The 19,901-nt window shown below is 51.1% G+C and overlaps 1 protein-coding gene across 1 annotated transcript; it reads right to left on the bottom strand.

Moving 5' to 3' along the window:
* Positions 1 to 4,868: 4,868 nt before the first annotated feature.
* Positions 4,869 to 19,750, bottom strand: TM9SF4 (transmembrane 9 superfamily member 4). The gene is made up of 18 exons (XM_068700989.1): positions 19,614 to 19,750; positions 16,240 to 16,353; positions 14,631 to 14,730; positions 14,308 to 14,476; positions 14,100 to 14,229; positions 12,751 to 12,874; positions 12,261 to 12,379; positions 11,955 to 12,066; positions 11,375 to 11,445; positions 10,662 to 10,794; positions 10,052 to 10,133; positions 9,871 to 9,946; positions 9,450 to 9,533; positions 9,099 to 9,274; positions 8,709 to 8,772; positions 8,017 to 8,136; positions 7,380 to 7,469; positions 4,869 to 6,994 (listed from the first exon to the last, which is right to left on the bottom strand). The coding sequence occupies exons 1-18, from the start codon at positions 19,695 to 19,697 to the stop codon at positions 6,845 to 6,847; spliced, it is 1,998 nt and encodes a 665-aa protein (XP_068557090.1). The 5' UTR covers positions 19,698 to 19,750; the 3' UTR covers positions 4,869 to 6,844.
* Positions 19,751 to 19,901: the final 151 nt, after the last annotated feature.

The raw sequence follows: 19,901 nt of genomic DNA, 5'->3' as shown, positions 1-19,901 counted from the left end.
GACAGAGCCGCGTTCTGCGGCAGGCAGCTGAGGACATCGGGTACGGGGCTGCAGGTGCTGGGTACCTTTGCAAGTCAAACAGGACAAACACAAATTAAGCCATCTGGAGAGGCACAAAATGCTTTGATAGAAGAGAGGAGCTTTTAAAGCAACATTTTCAGAGAGACTAAATAAATATAGGAGACGGCAAGCTAGAGCTAGGCGGGGTCCTACGCTGAAATAGGGCAGCAGGGACTCGGCAGGATTTGAGGCACTGAGCACCAGGTGAAAGAGAGCAAAACTCTGAACGGCTCTGTCAGAACTGCTGAGCCTCGTCTGCAATAAACACTGTGCCAGCAGACTTCTCATCCTCTTAGCCTACTACGTGCAAGACAGACTGCAAAGATGCAAAGCATTTTAAATGCTAAATGGGCTTCAGGGGGAGTGCCCCCGGACCCTCCCATTGTGTTGTCTTTATTCCAGGCACGTCTGTAGCAGAAAGGTGTCAACAGATTGAGCCCGAGAGGAGCAACTACAGCAAATAATTGGCCAGAAGGGTTTAGTTCAGTAAGGAAATATTCTGAAATATTCTGAAGTGTGGCTGACGAGGGTTCAAGACCTGCAGGCACCGTGCAGATGCCTGAGATACAATCAGAGAGCACAAGGCTGTGAAAGGACAGGACGTGACACAAATGCCAGCAATTACAAAACCGAGGGACATTCTGATATCAAAAAGGCACGGACACGGTGTCCCACTGAAATAGGAACAATTCCAGCTCCTTCATCAGAAAATAATGCAGGACAACCACTTCTGGGGCAGCGCAGGGTTAACTCACCTAGCCAGCCCTTCCCGGGCTCAGATTTCTGGAGCTGTGTGAAAGTCTGAAGATCTTTTTCCCCATGGGATTACAGCTTGCTGAAAATCCATTTGTATGAAGGAACAACATGTTAACTTGCATTTGTTTCCACTGAATTTCACTTGACAGAATGTCCACGTACGGCGTTTTGACAGATCCTGTTCAGCTGTCTCACAATAGTGCCTGCTCTTTAGCCTTCGTGTTGAAAAATGTTGTCACTTCAATGGGAATCCCTTTTTTCCCTCTGGTAGATTGATGATTTCAGTACTTTTGTTGGGAGCTCAGCTCTTTGTTCTTTAATTCCTTCCTTGCTGACAGGTGAATAGCAGCTGCCTGGAAGATTTCCTGCAGTTCGCCGTTAAAAATCCCCATTTCCTTTCTCTGACATTGCATCACTTTTGCTATCTGCAAAGAATAATCCCACAGAGGCATTTTCTACCGCCTGCAATTAAAATTTTTACAAAGAAATCTTCAAAGATGCTCCCCCCATCACCCTACCTTCCTGCTTATCCTCTCTAATCCTGGCTACTCAGCCTCGCTGAATTCTCCCTTGGGTGCCTATTTTTCAGCTAATTGCTTGCCCGAGCCCAGCAGACACTGCCACCAGTGCACAGCTCCGAGCAGAAGGGCTCGAACAGAACCACTTCATTAAAACTTCACAGGTTTTCATCTTTTCCCAATTTTTTTTTTTTTTTCATTTTTTGTTACTCATTTGTTTTGTATTTTCCCCATGCAGTCCTGCCGGGTGCCCACGGTGCAGCTGATGGGCTGCAAGGCAGCTGCAAGCTGCACTCAGGAGCACGCTGGTGCTGCTGAGACTTTCTTGCAGAACCTCTCGTTCCTGTCACTCACCTGTTCCCCTGCCTCCACCACCTTGCTGCTGGCAGGAAATCCAGGTCCCGCTGTTCCACCTGCACCGGTAGCGGGTGCTCGGGTTCAGCTTCCCTCTGTACCACTGCCCCGACCCCGCGGTGTAATCGCTTCGTTCTGGTGCTCAGCCAGGATCCTCCAGGAATCCTGCTGCACGTTTCAGACATGTTGTAGCTTCAGGTAGAAAGTTTTCTCCCAAAACATTTCCCCAGCAGACTCCCGTGTGATCTGCACCCAGCACAGACCACGCACGCTGAGCGCTTCGGACCTCAGGAGCGGGTCAAGCAAAATTCTTCCTGGGTCTGATTTTACAATGACCAAATAGATCGTTTTCTGCTTTTTACAAATCACATGCTGGAATTAAATTTGCTTTCCCATTGAAAGCACGCTTTGTTTCCGTGCGTACAGGTGCCTTCTGCGCGTTTCTGTGCCTTCTGCATCGTCTGCGCTGGGTGCTCGCAGCTGAAGCTGGGGCTCCAATAATTCCCTCCAGCAGTGCCTGAACACCAGCACACACAAAACTCATATGGCATGGAGGTTCCTTCCGTCAGGCTGGAGCTCACTGCGACAAGGAAAGTTAAACACACTGCAAGAGAAAGAACAGGGAATTTGGAATCCATTTTTTTTTTTTTTACTGCCGTTAAAGGTTAGCTCGTCATTTTCAGTTAGGGGAACAATTCTCAATAGGAAAACATCTCATTAACAACACCCCCAGCCTCCTTTTCTGAGTTACCCTCACCTTCACTCTCACCCTCTATTTCACATCCCGTGTCTCTCTTTGAAGCTACTATGCAAACAGACAGCCAGGGCCGATGGATAACGTACTGAGACGAAAGAAAAGCTCCACGTAAAGCCCACGGGACAGGAAGAGCTGCCCGTTTTCCTTCACAGCTCACTGTCCTGTGCTTGAAGGTAACACCTGAGCTGGTGCTTTCCGTGCGGGCAGAGCTGGCCCTGGGCAGCTGCAGTTCCTGCTGCTGGAAGCCTGGCCTGAATTTCTGACTCCTCCTTGCCCTACTGAGTGCCTACGCCTTGACTTTTTCTTGTGCTAGTGTTCCCTAATACCTAGAAACTATTTTTAGAAAGCTTCTTTTGTAATACTTGTACTGGCATTTTACTTGAATGAGGATATTGGACAAAAAAAAGTAGAGATGTCTGCCTTTGAAGCAGTCACGAGAGGGAACCTGTGGAAGCCACGAGGATTCACCCCGGGAAGCTGTCACACAACGAAACTGCTGCTGGAGGAGAAGCTGCTGCGGGGCCCTCGCAGCTGCATCCCGCTGAGAATCCTGGCCCAAAAGGGCAGCACCACTTCTGTTCCTGCCACAAGCTGAGGGCAGCACCAGATCCCGAGCCTGCAGAGGTCCCGCTGTAAGGTGGGGCTTGGGATTTCTCAGCCCTGGTGGCTGATGGCAGGGGTTCAGCTCCTTTCCCTGCAGCTGCAGCCCGTGTCAGCCCCAGTACCTGACCTCTTCCTGCAGCTACAGCTGGCAGAGCCAGGGCTTCCCCTCGTTAAAGCGTGAGTGGTTTTCTAAAAATAAACTTTCTAGCACTTTTACACACGTTGAATAACCTCGTAATGGAGTATTTTGGGGGCTATAAACAAGGTTTTTAAATCGTAAAAATATGAAGTGCCATTAGGAAATGTACAATTCGCAACTTAAAGGTAGCTCTTTCCTTGTCTTGCAAAATGAACTTCAAATTGGAAGTTTTTTTAATAAGGAAGGTGTTCATTAAAAGCATTTGAATTACTCGCCTTGAGTGTTGTTTTGGAGGGGAATGGGGTTTTTGGTGGGCCTGTTTTAAAGTAAAGACAGAATCACAAAGCAAGTCAAAGGCCCAGCTTCCTACCTGCATCCACACAGACTTCGGAATCTCTTCCGAGCAGAGCACCAGGGAAGGACAGGGATCCTGCCTGGGACACAGCAACAGCCAGTGCCGTGATCTGGTGTCAAGGAGAAAAACGTCAGACAGGAACTTTGGTGCCCTGCACAAGGGCAGGGGACCCAGCACCAAAACTTAGAGCTGAAGCCACGACCACCTCGCTGATGCCAGCTGCAGAGGCTTTTTGACAGAGACAAAAAAAGGATTCTGCCCTCGCAGAAATCTCTTTTCAGGCCGTGGTTTAAAAGCTGACGGTCATTTCTCACTGCTCACATGCTTTTCTGGGTACGATTTCATTTTTGTTCTTAATGCAGCCTGGCAAAGTGCTGCTGCCTTCATTGTGTTTGGTCTTAGCCCAGGAGGAAGCGGCACATTTTACAATCTGCTTCAAAATGAAAAACGAGCTCGGCACAGATTGTCCTGCTGGTGGAGCTGAAGTCTTCCTTCACCCTTTTTAAGGGTGGAATTGACTGCTCCAATGATTTTTGATTAAAAATTTAAACTATTTCCCCACCGGCCTTGGCAGCTGATCGGCATCACGGACATCCAGCAGCCACCGACAGCCCCATAACGCGTCCCCAGCCGGAGCTGCTCGCGCCCCATCGCTCTGCTGGGCAAAAATCCCAAGGGAGCTCGCTGCCCCTCCTGCACCCACCGCCTCTGAAGGGAGCTGTGCCCACAAACACCCCACGGAGCAAAAACACACAAGGGCTGGTGGTAAAAACACCAAGCTGAGAGCTAACAGTGAAGCACCTTCTGATAGCACCGCACAGCTCCAGAACAGGAGGAAAGACGTTTCCCTCAGCTGTAGGCTCACCATGGGAGGGATGTGAGCAGGGAAGGAGTTTCCCTCAGCTGTAGGCTCCCAGCCCCACTGCTCCGAAGCCCCACGGAGCTGCCACGCACGCTGCCAGCCCTCGGCAGTCCCCTCGTGGTGCTCCAGCCCTTGGTGCTGTGCGGGTCGAGCCGCGCGTTGCACGCCGAGAGAACCGAGTTGCCTAAAGCCTTCATCCCGCACAGCACACGACAGCCAGGAACAAATGAAAATGCCTCGACCGGCGGCGTTTTAATCACAACACACAGCAGAATACAGGACATGCCACACTGGGAGAAGCTTCAGTGCTCCATCAAGTTTACCAGGAGAAAAATATCGGGGGAGAAAACTGGAACGTGCTCCAGGCTCTGCTTCTGACTGAAGCCACACAAAGACCACAGAGGTGCCACGGCAGGCTAAACGTTACGAGAAGAAAATCAAAGAGGTGGCTTGGGAGAACCCAGAACAGGACAATGGCAGATTTATTTACAGTAGGGCACAAAGAATACATACATTAATTAAAAATTACAAAGAATACAGAGAAAACACTCCGGGGGAAAGGAGAGAAATCAATGCTGGCTGAGCCTCTCCACGGGTGGGGATAGCAAAAAAAAAAAAAAACAAACAAAAACAACCAAAAATCTCAAAGATCTTAAATCAGACCCGACGCAGTACTCCACAGCACAGTTGGCTCGTGCATCCCCTGCTCTCTTTTTTCCATCCTTGATTCCTGGCTGATCAGACTTTGGCATGGCGCATGGCTGAGGAAATTAGGCAAGGCCAGAAAGATTTGGGGCTGAGGAGGAATCAAAGCATCCGTGAAGCCAGCTCCCTGCAGGGAGCAAGGCCATCAGTACGAGACACAGGTCCCTGTGCGGACCCAGTGGAAACTCTTACAGCAAATTTGGATTAAAACAGCCCCAAATCCCTCAAGTGCATGCATCAGTGCTGGTAACAGGGAGGGCTTGGGACAGCTGTGTTGGAATGGTGTCACCTGGGACAGCCGGTCACCTGGAGGCCTCATTTCTTACTACAGGAAGAAGCAAAACCGGATTTTTTTTTTATAGATCTCATAAACCACCACACCTCTGCCCTGTAGCCCTGACTGAATCCAGCCACTCTGGGGATGGAGGGAGCCTTCACTGCAACGTGGAAGTTTTTAACTGGTAAACATCATAAATGACCAACATAAAACTTCAAACCTCGCTTAAAAAGATCTTCCCAGGGGCTTATTCAGGCATCAAGCCACAGAAAAAGAGGAGCCTGCTGCAGAAGAGCCCACACTGGCTGCCCAGAGGACTTAGACCGTATTGGGGAGAACAAAATACAGCTGAGGGGGCGTGAACTTCTGTTCCCTGGAGGTAGAGAATCTAAGAGAGGAGAAGAGAGCAGCAAGAGCAGCTGGGGAACAGGGCAGGCAGTGAGGCAGCCCGCTTCTGGCAATGGGAGGACTCCTCGGGGCCACTCCTTGTCCCCAGCCCCTTCTGCACGGCCGCAGCCGAGGCCCAACACTGCATCAGGTTGCTTGGCACTAACGCAACGGCGGCGCCGACTTCAGGCTTCCCAGAACCGTGGGGTTCCCAGGAAGGAAGCCGGCCCCGTTTCCTCACCCGGCAGGAGGAGAGCTGTGGACACCACAAGCCCCGGCCGTTACCCCACGCATCCTTCCAGCGGCGCGTTCCAGCACCAGCGCAACCGCACGCTTCCACCAGAACGCCGCGTCCCGCTGCGCCTCCCGAAAGAGGAAATCCCACCCTCCCACGCTGTCCAAGGCCAGAAGCTGGGAGAAATGATGCTGAGGGTTGCAGTTCTCCAGCTCTCTCACGGTGAAATTGCACTTCCTAGGCTCCGAAGGGCACCTCCATCGAGCTGTAAACAAGCTGATGCCAGGACTTCTGCAGCGAGAGCACGCCAGACCCATGCTGGGTGAGCCTTTAGGATCCTTTTGTTTTTGCCACAGTCAAGTTCCCTCTTCTGCGCAGACGTGAAGGCAGGAAAGAAATCCAGTCTGATACTTGTCTGAAGAGTCTCCCTGAATCCTAGAGCACCCTAGGGGCTGGAAGAAAATGTTTTCACAAGTGTTTCCACTGCTGTCTTAAATCCATTCATCATCAACATAAAAAAAAAAAAAAGATGAATTAGCAAAAAGGGGTTTGCTTATACAGAGGGATATTTCTCTGCTAAAAAACTCCCTCAAATCTGGAACAGGATAATAAAGTTAAAATGTAAGGTATCTACAGGCCCCTTTTCCCCCCAGAAGTAGCCCAGAATCCATGTACACTGTGCCAAAAGTTACATTCCAAAATGAGGAGTTATTTATTTCTCTTGTCACTCTCCCACTGGATTTTGTTTCCTTAAAAGAATTGGGAGAAGATGTCTCCTTCGCTCCCGGGAGGACGTGTATTCAGAGGTGTCTGCTTTCTGCTGGCTCTGTGCATCTTCAGTCTATTTTCACTGCGGCGTAGATCTTCCGGACAAACATGTAGGCTGCATAGAAGCCAATGGTGCCAGTGAGGAGCCAGAAGGACAGGACCATAAGGGCGGTGTAGCCGAAGTACAGTAAGGAGGGAATGAACTCAACAATATCCAGCTAAAACAGAAGAGGAGTTAAAAATAAGTAAAATCATGTTCAGAGGTAGCACAAATCAGCTCCTGCACCAGCCAACATCCTCTACAAGGGGCATTCAGAGTAGAAGCAACCCCCTGCTCAGTGCATTACTGAGAAATCCCCTTCAACAGAGGGGCTGGGGACCACTGCTGGCAATTGATCGCTCCACACCGGTGCCCCAGGCAGGGGCTTCAGGTCCTCAAATCCTCCTCCCTGCTTTGGGAATTCCATCAGCACAGCTGGCTGCTCAGCTGCATTGTGCTAGCACAGGGACGGACCCGGACTAGGCAGCCCTGCCATTTCCTTCCCCAGATCCAACAATCTCTCCTAGAAAAGCTTCACTTTGATACGAGAGGGGTGACAATACCTTGTTCACAAAGTAGAAGATGGCATAGATGAGCACATAGAAGGCGGATCCTCCAGACACCAAGAAGGTCCTCCACCACCAGCGGTAATCCTGACAGGGTAAAAAGCCTCAGCATTATTCCACAGGCTTCTCTTTTCTGCATCACCACTTCCACTGGCTCAGGGGAGCTGTGAACTTTTTGGGACAGGGAGAGCATTACCCATTTTCCTTCAAGGGAAAACCACAGTTTGGGCACGGGGAGCTACTTGGTCACAGAATTATTTCCAAACAAGGACAGAAAACTGACAGTGAAACATGCCAGGTCAGCATCACAGCACTTGCTACCAGAGACCATGGTTCAGCCTTTGACCCCACATTTCTCTTCAGACATAGATGGAATTAAATGGTTTCTTTGGGAAGAGAGGTCAGCTCAAAATACTCTGCTCCCAGCAGAATTGCCTGCATGAAACCACAGTTCCCAGCCTAGATGTCAAGTAGTTCAATTCTCCTTAAAGTCTAGAGGTGTAAAGAACAATCACACCCACGAATCTGGGCTGTGCTAGATTTTTTGCCAAGCAGCAGCAAAAACATGACCTGTGCTTTGTCAGGAACAAGCGTGCACCCTGAGCTACTGAAACAACAACAGGGGAAATCTCACCTCAGCACAAAGCTGGAAGTACACCATGACAATGCTGATTTGTGAGCAGGATACCACCAGGATTATAAACACCAGGAAGAGAAAGCCAAAAAGGTAATAGAACTGGTTCTCCCAGATTGCCTGAAACAAAGACACAGCATAAAATTGTTTCCACGCTTCTGTAATCAATTGGCAAATGTGAGACTAAATTCTTCCAGCTAATGTAAGAAAAAAAAAAAAGTGACCCTCAGCCCCATAGAGATGAGGTTCAAGTGAATTTCCCAAATGGACTGGGTTGCAAAAAGATACCCAAAGTCAGCTGTGAGGTAGCTTGCTCACTCCCCTTCATTCTCCTAGCAATGGAACAGCAAATTCCTCCATGCCCACAGAAGGGTGAGAAATCAGCAGCTGAACATCTTAAGGTTGGGTCCCCTCCTTGACATAACGTTACAGTAAGCTTTATCTTCAGCACCATCCTTCAAAAGAAGGTTCTGCAGACATCTCCAGGTGTTTTCAGCAAGACAGTCTGCAGAGACCCACAGCCCAGCTCTCTCTAGGAACAACACTGAAAGACCCGGAGGGAACCTGTCAGCCCCTCCAGTAAGGACAGGAGTATGAAATTGCTCCAGGTGGGTGCTCCCTCCCTTTCAGAGCCATACTGGCTTTGGCACGAGAGGAATCGTATTCAAGAATGAAGTGGGTTCAATGCTTACACTGAAAATGAAGAACAGTTCAATGAACATAGCTCCAAAAGGCAGAATACCAGCCATGAGAATCCTGCAGAGCAAGAAAGAGAAACTGTAAGCAGCCCAACATAACTGTCTGGCCATTAGAAGCTCCCTGTAACCACCCAGAGCACTCCTAACAGAAGCTCTACAGCTCCAGATTGCTAGAGTAAGTTTCATGCAGTAAAGGACACAGCTGCTCCTGTTGTTGGGCACATTAAACATGTCAAGATTAAGCCTCTGATAATGCATTACTCAAAAAACCACCTCTGTGACCTGGCTGTGTCCAGACACCAGCAGAAAGGTGATGTCAGCAGCCTAAGAGAACTGAGGGGATGGGGCTTAACTCACCACATTTCCTAGACACTCATCACTCACCCGACAAATTTGTTCATATACCACCTCTGCTCCGGGATCTGCCTGGGGATCTGGTTGGTCCGCACGGGATTGTCATACGGCTGCTTGCGAAACCCAAAGTAGTACCCCAGGTAGACCAAGGGCAAAGAGATCCCAAACCACATGCAGAGCAAGGCCAACATGGTAGGGAAAGGCACCTGGAATCACACGGAGTCATGAAAAATCAAGTTCGTCTGCCCTGGAGACTGAAGTCACTGGCCAGCCCAACTCACTGCACTGGCACCCACATGAGAGAGGTGCTGTGAAACTCCCCAACAGCCCACCCACCCGCCTCCCACTCCAGCAGGCTCCCAGGATGGAGGAGGTACCTACCGCTCCAGAGGAGTGTTTCCCCCAGATGAAGCAGTTCAGGACAAAGCAGATACCGAAAACGACACCCGGATACAAGGTAGCTGTCTGCAAGAGCAAACGCAGGGTAAGAGAAAACACGCGACGTTAACCAGATGCTTCTTTTTAATGAGCCCACTGCTGGGACAAAGCACACGTGGAGGAAGCATCCCTTCTGCTCCCACAGCAGATGAGCAGTGGGGAGGATCTCAGGCAACCTCTTGCTTTGCAGCAGTACGTGCTCGGGTGTTTACCCTTTCATGTAAAGCTACGAGGACTCAACCCACATCGAATCTCTGCAGGTCCAGCCAGCGTGCATCCAGCCACCCACAAATTCATGGGGAAATTAACCCCAGACCTTGCCATCATCAACCTGGGCAGGCAGCACAGAACACCAAAAACTCACACAAAAGGCTCCCTTCTTCCACCGATGTCCTTTCAGAGTCCGGTATAAGCGGCCAGCAAAGAATCCACCAAATACCCTGGACAGAAACAAGCCAGGACAAAGAAAATGAGCTTTTGTTACTGGGGAAAGGGAGGGCAGGTGTAGGCAGGACAGTTCAGCTGTGGAAAGCAGTGACACCTACCCCATGAACATGAAGAGGAAGCAGGCAGTAGTCATCAGTGCACCCCGGCTAGAAGGTGACAGCATCCCCAGCATGGCAACAACTGCGGAGGGAAACCAGGACAAAGCACAATGGCTCTGATGCACACGTGCCAGCCTGCACCTGGAGGCCAGGGGCCACCCCACAGACCTCATTTCCTTCAAAGCATAACATAACGCACCCACAGCCTCCAGCACTGGCCAGAGAGAAAGTCACAGCTTTGCTCTCAAGCTACAGACCATGCTTTAGCCTCACTGCCCAGAGATTTGAGCAGGTGCAGCTCAGAAGGCAAAGCGCACGTGCAAATGTCTCTCAGCCCATTACCACCCGGTGCTTGTTTCTGCGGAATCCCTGCCTCTCATATCTTGATTACAGAAAATACAAACTCAGAAAGTATCTCTCAGCTGAAGGCATCTATCTAGAAACTCAAAAATGCTGAGCACAGGGTACAGCCTCCATCAGGAAGCAGACTCAGGTGACTTCACTCAAGCTAAAGTGAGCCTAGACTGAAGCTGCAGTTTGGAGCTGCAAACACCCCTGAGCACTGCTCCTCTTCTTGTTACGGCCACTCCATGCAACACGTGCCACTCACAGATGACGATCAGGATCATACAGAAGAGCTGAATTCCAGAACCCAGGAGGGAACTGAGGATCATGGGATACTGTGGAGGCCTGAAGACATCTCCGTGCACAAGTTTCCAACCAGATTCCTCCATGGTATCTTCCTGTAGCAACAAGAAAAGAAGGTATTTAAATATGGTTTAGCAATGGAAATAACAGTCCCATCACAGCCACCCCAAGAGGCTAATTTCCTTATACTAGTTCTACAGATTCCTATCATTTAGTTAACAAACTTCTTTCCTCTTGCACTTCAGTCAGTTAAGACCCAAACTGCCAGTGCCAGGACACACGTTTATGGATCTGTCAGCAGCCATTACCTAGGTACAAAGACATCTATACTGGCAATTTGCTGTCATATACAGAGTGCCAAAGGCATCACAGAACCACATCATGGAACAGTTTGGGAGGACCTTTAAGGATCAGCTGCCTCACCCCCCTGCTATAGGCAGGGACATCTTTCATTAGATCAGGTTCCTCAGGGCCCCATCCTGACTCTGAATACTTCCAGTGATGGGAAGCGTCCTGAGAGCACATCACAGAACCACCTCTCCAATCTTCAGGGCTCAAAGAAAAATGGGAGGCAAGGTGGGAAGAGATACTACAGCCACATCTTCAAAGCAAACCCCTGCTCATCTCTGCTTCCCTCCCTCTGTGATCCCAGCCCCAAGAACAAACACATCATACAATGTCATCTTCTTTGTTGTAGTTGGCAATGTCCTTCCGGAGGGTGCGGATGATGATCATGCTGAGAATACCTGAAAACAAGTACAGGTTAGCTCAGAGGCTCCTGTGTGGCCCTGCTGCTCTCGTGCTGTGCCACCACACTCATCCCACCAACACACAGCTCTGGCTAGGAGAGGAAGCCTTGAATCATTACTCTTCTCCCCCAGCCTACAGCAAAAACAGAAACAAAGCCCCAGGGAGTAGGGAAGGCAGAATTCCAGCATGAACAAGGCACTGTGGCTTTCCTGGTTTTGCTTTTTTGTTTGTTTTTGTTTTGCCTTTTTTTTTTCCTTCTTTCTTTAACACATTAACGATTCTACTCCCCCAGTGACCCCAGTCAGAGCACGAAAGTGGGTAGCAGCCTGACCCCACAGGGTACTGCCCAAACCAGGAGGTTTTATACATGTTAACGCTCATTTCCTTCCCTTTCCAAACAGGTTCAGACGTGGACACTTCCTCCTTGAGCTACAGGCAACTGAGGCTTCCAGACAATTCCCTGCACTAACAGTAAAGCCTTCTTCAGCCCACACATCTCACTCACCCGAAAGGAAAAAGACGACCACAACGGAGTTGATGATGGAAAACCAGTGGATCTGCACATCGCTCATGGTCAGGTAGGTGTCCCAGCGGGAGGCCCATTTAATGTCGCTTTCCTGAAAGAACAGCACGGTGTGAGCAGGAGCCCTTTGCACACCCCAGGAGCTATCATTGCCCCGGGTCTTCTCACACCAGCACCTTCCCAATGTTTTCCACAACACCCCTGTGACAAATACTTGGAGCACGAACTGCCAGCCCGTGCCAGACAGGGGCAGTTAGCTGCCAGCCAGCTCCCCCACTACTTCCTCACCTCCCAGTGGACAGAGTACGTGAAGAGCATCTGGTTCTCCTTAGAGGGATCGATTTCCTGAGGGGCAGAGCCTGTGGCTTCAGGTAGGGTGCACATCCCCTTCTCATCAGCCTTCAAGTCTGTAACAGAAAACAAGGCACACATGGGGTCAGACCTTCCCTGAGGCACCACCCCTCCCGCTGATCAGCCTGGCCCCAAGTTCAAGGCACTGTGCCACTATTCCTCCAAATACTGCAGGGCAAACATTCATTCCTTTCCCAGCTGCTCTGCAGTTTGCAAAACTGTTCTTCCAATCAGCAGTGAACAGCATAAACGAATTTTAAGGAAAGATATTATTGTAAGAACAATATTAGCTGTAACAATTCAGACCCCCTCCTTTCCATGCCCTGAGGCAAGGAAGTAACAACTGGCACTGGTACATCACCGTGTGTTCAACACGTAGCCTGCGAGAGATTCTTTTCCCTTGCTCCCCTCCCTAAAAGTCACTCACCTTCTTGTTTAATACTCTGGGGAATCACTTCAAAGCGCACAACCCTGTAGGTGGGCTCCTGGTTTTCTTCCACATCCTCTCTGTGGTAGTAAAGGATGAAGGAGAGGTGGTTGTGCAGGTAGAACTAAAACAGATTGACATTAAATATAATGTTAGCCACCCGAGAGAGGAACGAGCAAAGTTTAGAAGCAACTGGAGAAAGCAGTTTCAGTGCAGAAAAGGGAAGACTCCCACTGTTCCCAGATACATCGTGCCATAGGGTGAGATCAAGCTCACACTGCCAAGTTTAAAAGAACAAGAGGAGAGAACACAGGTATTGAAGAGGTGACACCTCAAACACTCCCAGCATCAGTGACGAGGTCCCAGTCTATTTCTGGCCCAGACAATGCCACTCCACTGAGATCCATCTCAACCATGCACTCAGGGGAGACTTCAGTGGCAAATGAACCACAGAATTTATGTTGGAAGGACCTCAGTAGCTACAACCTGGAGTTTCCTGCTTGCTTTTTTCTAACAGATAAATATTAATCAGCCTGCTGGTGCTCACAGCTGCCCTAAGCTTGTATTTTCAAAAGGCTCTTACATCACCTACGGCAGGAACAAAGTGCAGCAGCTCTCTCTGCAGGCACTGAAAGTTCATTCACCCGTAAGAACTTAAGCAATCAGAGCCGTGTGTGCAACTGAGATCCTGACTATGTTAAAAAGATACATCAGTTATGTCAAATACAGCCAATCTCTAAGGCACACCATTTAAAAAAAATATCTGCAGGAATACACATGATAAATTTCCATTTGCAAACTTAAGAAGCTTCTTCTAGGTGGTTACAAACAGGATATTTTTTTTTTTCTTTTTACAGTTTGCCAGTGCTTTTACTTTCTAATATCCCACACCCTTTGCTCCCCTTTGGTAATTAGGTTTCTTTCACCCACAAGCAATTGCTCTGCACCGAAGGAATTCAGATTACTTCCCGCCACATTCCAATCTACTAATAAACGTTAGAATAAACACTAATAAATACTGCAGTTGTTTTTTTTAAATAAAAGGTGCTCCAAGATCGTTAAAGATCAGCCAGGCTTTGGGGTACAACACCTTTGGTCTACTGAGGGGAAACCACTCCTCAAGTATGTCCAAAGCCTTATGGCAATTCCATGCTAGGAGCTCTGGCTGTTGTAGCAGCATTCCAGCACCTGCCCTCATTCTCTTCCATTAGAATACCTCTTGTATTTCTATTCTATACAAAAATGTTGGTTGTATTTGTAACCCTGATGCTCTCTGGTGGATTTCCAATGCTCTGAGAGACTCCCACCACTCCTCTACAGACCCCTCAAGCAGCACCCAGATTCTCTACCTTGTTACCGTCCATAAACCCAAGCCTGTATCCATGCTCGAACTGCACATCCTTCTCCTTCTTCTTCTCCTCTTCCTCACGATTGGAATAAAACTCCAGCCGTGTGGCCACAGGGAGGTTATCAGCAATGCTGAAAGCACATATTTCAGATCAAATTTGTCCACAGCACAGAATCCCCAGACACAAACCCCTGCTCCAGGTGACTCACAGGTGGACATAGTAATCCTCCCTGATCCGCTCGGCGATCAGCTTGCTCTGCTCCACGGTCAGAGTGACCGGCTTGTTGGGAAGGTTGCAGAGAACTTCACATTTCTTCTCCACGTTCATGGAAACCTGGAAAGGTGTATTTACAATTCGATCCCCCCGGAGAACCTCACCTGGAAAACAGAAGAATAGGAGCAGGGTTTAAGGCTCCACAAACAGTGTATTAGAGAGGATGCTTGCAATTCCTTTTCCTCCTTTAGATATAATCCCAGCTCATGAGCAGCAGCCCGTTTATTGCTGGGAGCATGCTGTTCAGTGGATACGTACCGAGATTCTCAGCCTTGTACGTTATCTTGGTGGGCTGGCAGAAGGGCAACGAGTAGTACTCATACGGTAACTGCGTTCGTGAGCTGGTGAGCTTCACAGCCTGGAGGGAGAAAGGAAGGATTATCCCCATGACAGGACTCAGTTTCCTGCCCTCTGGTAAATTCACCTCTCGGAAGTTCACTTTTGTAAGAAAGGAGACAGATATTCCTCCTGCACAGTTCCCAGTCACACGTTTCAATCAGAAACAGAGAAACCCTTGAAGAAAGAAGCATGGCAGATTTCTTTTTATTTTTACAAGTTTTTTGACTCGGTGAAATCCCACAAAACAACAAAGAGCTTGGAATAGATTCAAGAATCAAATTTCATGAGACTGTATTTATTTCCTAAAAAAATAAAATTAAAAAAAAAAAAACACATTTCACCAGACCTAGAGGTCTGGCCTCCAGCTACACCAAGAGTTGCGCAATTTTTGTCACTGGAAGAAAAGCCAGAGGGCCACCAGATTGGGAAGACAAAGGGCAGTGACAAAACCCAAACAATTCTGGAGAGTTCCCACAAATCACACGGCACAAGGGAAGCGCAGACAGACACCACGATGGCCAAGGCCACAGTTGCTCAGAAAAACAGGAGTGTTTTGTAGCACAGCCAAGCTCCTTTATTGGAAGAGCCGCTGGCAAGCACGCCGACTTGCCCTATCACTTGAAGAAGCATTTGGCTTCTGAAATCCCTCTGAGACCAGCCACTCCAATACCCCCTCTTCCAGGAAGCTCACTGTAGCCACAGGCAAATCACATTTGCTTAAAAATAGCCAAGGTCTGGCAGCCTGCAGCCAGAGAGCGAGTTGTGCTGGGCTTCACATGGGAGCATCAAACCTCAGCAGCCCCAAGGGTGCTGGATTTTGCTGAGACAAGAGGCCACAGCTTTAGAAAAATAAATGAAAAGGGCTATAAATTGCTGATGTCTGGAAGCGAGGCCTGGCTTCCTCCTGCACAGAAGCAGTGGTTCCATCATTCACTACCAGCAATGTTGTAGGGGAACAGCTCCGCAGCAAGTCTAGGCTGGAAGGTCCCGACACTCAAGGACAAATGCCTGCTCCTGGAAAGGGCTTAGCATGGATTTCACTTGACTTGAAGACATTCCATGTGCAAAATGGGTAGAAGAGAGCTCTGAAAGAGTCTGACTCGACTGCTGCTTTACCCTACCATCCTCAGGTTCATCCTCCATGAGCATTTTGGGAGTCAATACAGTGCCCGAAAAAAAAAATCTGGTTAAATTTGCTTCAAAAGTGCAGAAAGAGCACGCTCTGTGGCCAAACAGCAACAACTTGAGGACTTTGGGGCAATTGCTGAAGGGATTCGGTAGAAGAAATCAGAAACAAGAAAGAGAATCATGCTGGGAATTGCAGGGTGAGGCGACAACAGTGACCACTTGCGGGCTGCTTATCCCCAACACCCAACATGAAGGTAAAAAAGAGAAATAATCTGCACCAGAAATGTTAGTAATGGGATCCCAAAGTTTGACTTGCCTGTCCCAGGTAGCTATGCTGATATAAACAAGGAATAAAAAACGACACAAAACAAACAACCAACCAGATCCAGGTTCCTCCCACCTTTATTTCCACAGGATCATTCCGATGGAAGTTGATAGGAGCCACACCAGGGACATAGAAAGAATCTGTACCACGAAGCCACAACAGCAAGACCAGCAAACATCTTAGCCTTTCCTGCAAAAAGGAGAAGAAATATTAACATACTTTTATATTAACACTAAAATAGAAATCTATATGATATTAAAATAGTAAATAAACACCAGAGAAACATTAGATATGGGCAAGAACACTGAAAGCATTAACCCCAGATGTTACAAAACCTGTAAGGTCGAGGGATTAAAGCCCAAATTCAGGGAAGCTTTCTTCACTTCGTTTTGTGACTCTCACTGGGTCACTTTCCCCTCTGCCTGGTTCTTCACCCGCACTCAGGAAAAGCTCTGGCTTTGCTGAGCTGCAGGGAAGATGCGTTTAGCTGTAACGTTTCACTCTGCAGGCTGTCATCTGACTTCTCTACTCCCAACCACCCAGCACACTCATGAGGCACAACCCCGTGGAGAACTGGGCACCAAGCCTGGCACGGGATTACCCTGCCCAGCAGCAGCTCTGGGGCTGCCCCACACCGCTGCCCGTGGGGTGGTTCAGCAGGGGCTGGGCACATCGCCTCTCCTTCCATCCCACTCTTTCCTCCCTGCCCCTCTGGGCCACAACACAGCTCAGCGTCAGGGAAAAAGGAGCTTGCAGGATGGCAAAAATAAGGACAGAGCTTTGGAAGGCACTCAGAGCCACACGGGCATGAGGAAGATGAAGTTTGCGATGACACCTCTGGCAGAAATCAGGCTCTCCGCACGCAGATGACGATGACTCAGGCAGCACCGAGCAGCAGAAAAGGCAAAGAGGGGGACTGTGGAAAGCGCTGCCAAGAAAAAACATTTGGTGACAAGAAACGGGAACACTGCTACGCAACAGGTGGGGCCGAGTTTTGAAAGTGAAATTCGAAGGAACATTTCCAACGAGGGCTCCTCTGCAGCCAGCTCTGCCTGGCAGGGCACGTGCGGGGAGAAGCTCGGAGCCTTCCCGAGCAGGATCTGAGCTCCCAGCCTGACGGACGAGCTGCTCCTCCAGCAGTGAGGGTGGCAACGTGGGCACGTGCCCAAACACCTGCACAGCTCCTGAGCCTCCCCCGGCAGTCGTTTCATTTCAGACGCCTGCAGGGCAGATCCTCTCCTGCGCAAGATCAGAACTCGCAGCCCTGCTTTAGCTGAGTCCCTGAGCCCCGGTGAGGCGCAGACTCCAGAAGGCAGGACGCTGCCTCCGTGCCCTTCCCCAACCCTGTACGTTTCAAAAAACTTGCATGAAAAATCGCTCGGGTGGCAGTCTTTAATCTAAGGTGCCAGGGAATTGTACAGGGAAGGAACAGGCAGCACAGCAGACACACACAACTCCAGACCAGGACAGTTAGCCCAGGGAAACGGCCGAGAGAGCAGCCAGAACCTCACCACAGGGCACCACACGAGCACGAGGCCACCCTCAGCAGCAACAGGGGCTGCCTAATCCCATCTCGTGAAATCCAGCCCTCCCGAAGCCTGGGGACCTCTCAGTTCTGAAAATGTGACGGGCAATCCCCTTCGAAAATCCATCCCTGTGATTAACTTTGGAAGGAAGCACTTCTCAGTCAGGGTGGTTTGACTCGAGCCTTCCTTGCGGCCGTTCTCTCCGCGTGTTTCTCGTCCCACGCACAGGCACCAACAGCTCGCACAGAAACCCTTCCACGAAGCTGTTCATTGATAATTATCAGACTCAGCATTTGCAAACAATTCCCGGACGGTTTCTTTGATTTATCTCATTTAGAAAGATTTAAAAATACTGCCTTTTTCTGCGACCACACACGCGCACAGTTTGCAGGCTCGGAAGCTGCCAGTGCCAGAGTCCAAATTCCAAAGTTTCCAAAGTTTCTCTAGGGGAAGGGGCAACCAGGAGCCCGAGGCACCCTGCCAAGGCACTTCAGCATCACCCAGCGCAGCCGGGTGCCCCTGCCCGGCTCCTGGCAGATATTTTCTAGGAGCTGCCAACACGAAGAAGCCTTCAAGCAGCGAGTTGCAGCCCCCTGCAGCCCGGTGACACACCTGGCACCACGTTGGGGCTGGCTCACTGGTTGATAATTCACCCCGGAAGGTGAGAACACAGCAAAGGATTTGCTTAACGGGGAGAAAAGGAAGCAGGAAGCGACAGCTGCGGACGCGGTATGAATGAGGTGCCAGATAAGGCTGCATCTCCTCCACACAGGGCACAAGGTACAAACCGAGGGCTGCTAACTTTCGGTTTTGAGGAAAACCGGGGGAAAACGACCTGTGCACGGCCCCTCCGGGCAGATCCACAACACCCTGAGGACCTGACCCAAATACCGAGACTTTTTGCTATGAGATCAGAAAGGAACGAAGGGAATCACCCACTGCTACAGGGCAGGAAACGCAGCCCCACAGACACCAGCACCCCAAGCTCCCCGCTCAGCACCAGCTCGGTGATCAGGATGTTAGCAGTGCCCACCCCTCGCCCTGCCAGGTGCCAGCCCGCCACCTCCCCGGGGGCTGCCTCCTCGGGTGTCCCTCAGGGCTGTCAGCACAGCCCCAGCTTTATTATATTTATTAATTAATTTATTATTTATTATTGCTGGCACTCAGAGGAGGCACTGAGAGGCTCTGGGAAGGAGCCGGGCGCCGCTTTCACACCCACCTCTCAGAGCCCCTTTGACACCAGCAGCCTCTGCCCCTCGTAGGAGAGGAGGCCACCGGGAGATCCCCCGGAGAAACCCCTGCAGCTCTGGGAACGAGCTCGGGCCCTGCCTCCTCCCTGCCGGGACAGACCCAGCACCACGAAACGATGCCCAAAACCGAGCACCCCGCGCCCTGACCCCCCCGGTTCTCCCCGGGTTTCCCCTCCGGGACTCCCCGCGGCCCCAGCAGCCCCCGTCCTCCCCCCGTAACCCCGCTCCTGCGGCGCCTCCTCCTCGGAAACCTCCCCCGGAGGCTCCGGGGCCGCTCGGTGCTCTCCGGGGCGCTGCCGCCGGGGCCTCCCCTACCGGGCACAGCCCCGGGGCACGGCTCGGGACCGGCACCGGGGATGGAGGAGCCGCAGCGAGCCGGGGCAGCCTCCCCCCGCCTCCCCCCGCCAAGCCCGGGGCCGCCCGCGGCCTCCCCACAGAACCGGGCCGGGACCGGAGGCCCGGGGCCAGGCCGGGGCCGCACCGGGAAGGCTGCGAGGCCTCGGCCCGACCCCGGGCGCTGCACCGGGGAACCAGCGGGGTTGCAACCAGCTCCGCGTTCCCGTTCCCGTCCCGTCCCGTTCTGTTCTGTCCCGGTGCCTCCGGTCCCGGCCCCGTTCGCCCCCCCCCCCCCGGCCCGGTCCCGGCCCCGCTCGGTGCCCGCCGCCCCTCTCACCATCGCCGCCGCCATCTTGGATCCACGTGTCGGCGGTGACGTCAGCGGAAGTGGCGGGCGGTTGGCTGCGGGGCCGGTTGCCATGGAGACAGCGGCCTCGGCGGGCCCGGCCCGGCCCGGCCCGGCCCGGCGCTAACGGGAACCGACGGGGAGGGGGGAAACCGGGAACCGGGGCGGTGCTGGGCGTGAGGCGAGGGCCTCGCCGCCATCTTTGCTGAGGGCAGAGCCCCGAGCGCGGGCACCGAGGCCTGGGCGGGCACCGAGGCTGCAGCCCCCAGCCAGGCCCGG

Source organism: Anas acuta, chromosome 16 (genome assembly GCF_963932015.1).
Source record: "Anas acuta chromosome 16, bAnaAcu1.1, whole genome shotgun sequence".
Classification (NCBI taxonomy): domain Eukaryota; kingdom Metazoa; phylum Chordata; class Aves; order Anseriformes; family Anatidae; genus Anas; species Anas acuta.
Note: the sequence above shows the minus strand (reverse complement) of the source record. Positions and strands in the feature narration are given on the sequence as shown.

Coding starts and splice junctions, on each gene's coding strand:
- TM9SF4 (XM_068700989.1), bottom strand. CDS start 19,697: ATGGCAACCGGCCCCGCAGCCAACCGCCCGCCACTTCCGCTGACGTCA. Junction 12,875..14,099: donor GGTTTATGGACGGTAACAAG/GTAGAGAATCTG, acceptor AATCTGTTTTAG/TTCTACCTGCACAACCACCT. Junction 9,275..9,449: donor GGAAACACTCCTCTGGAGCG/GTAGGTACCTCC, acceptor GTGTGATTCCAG/GTGCCTTTCCCTACCATGTT.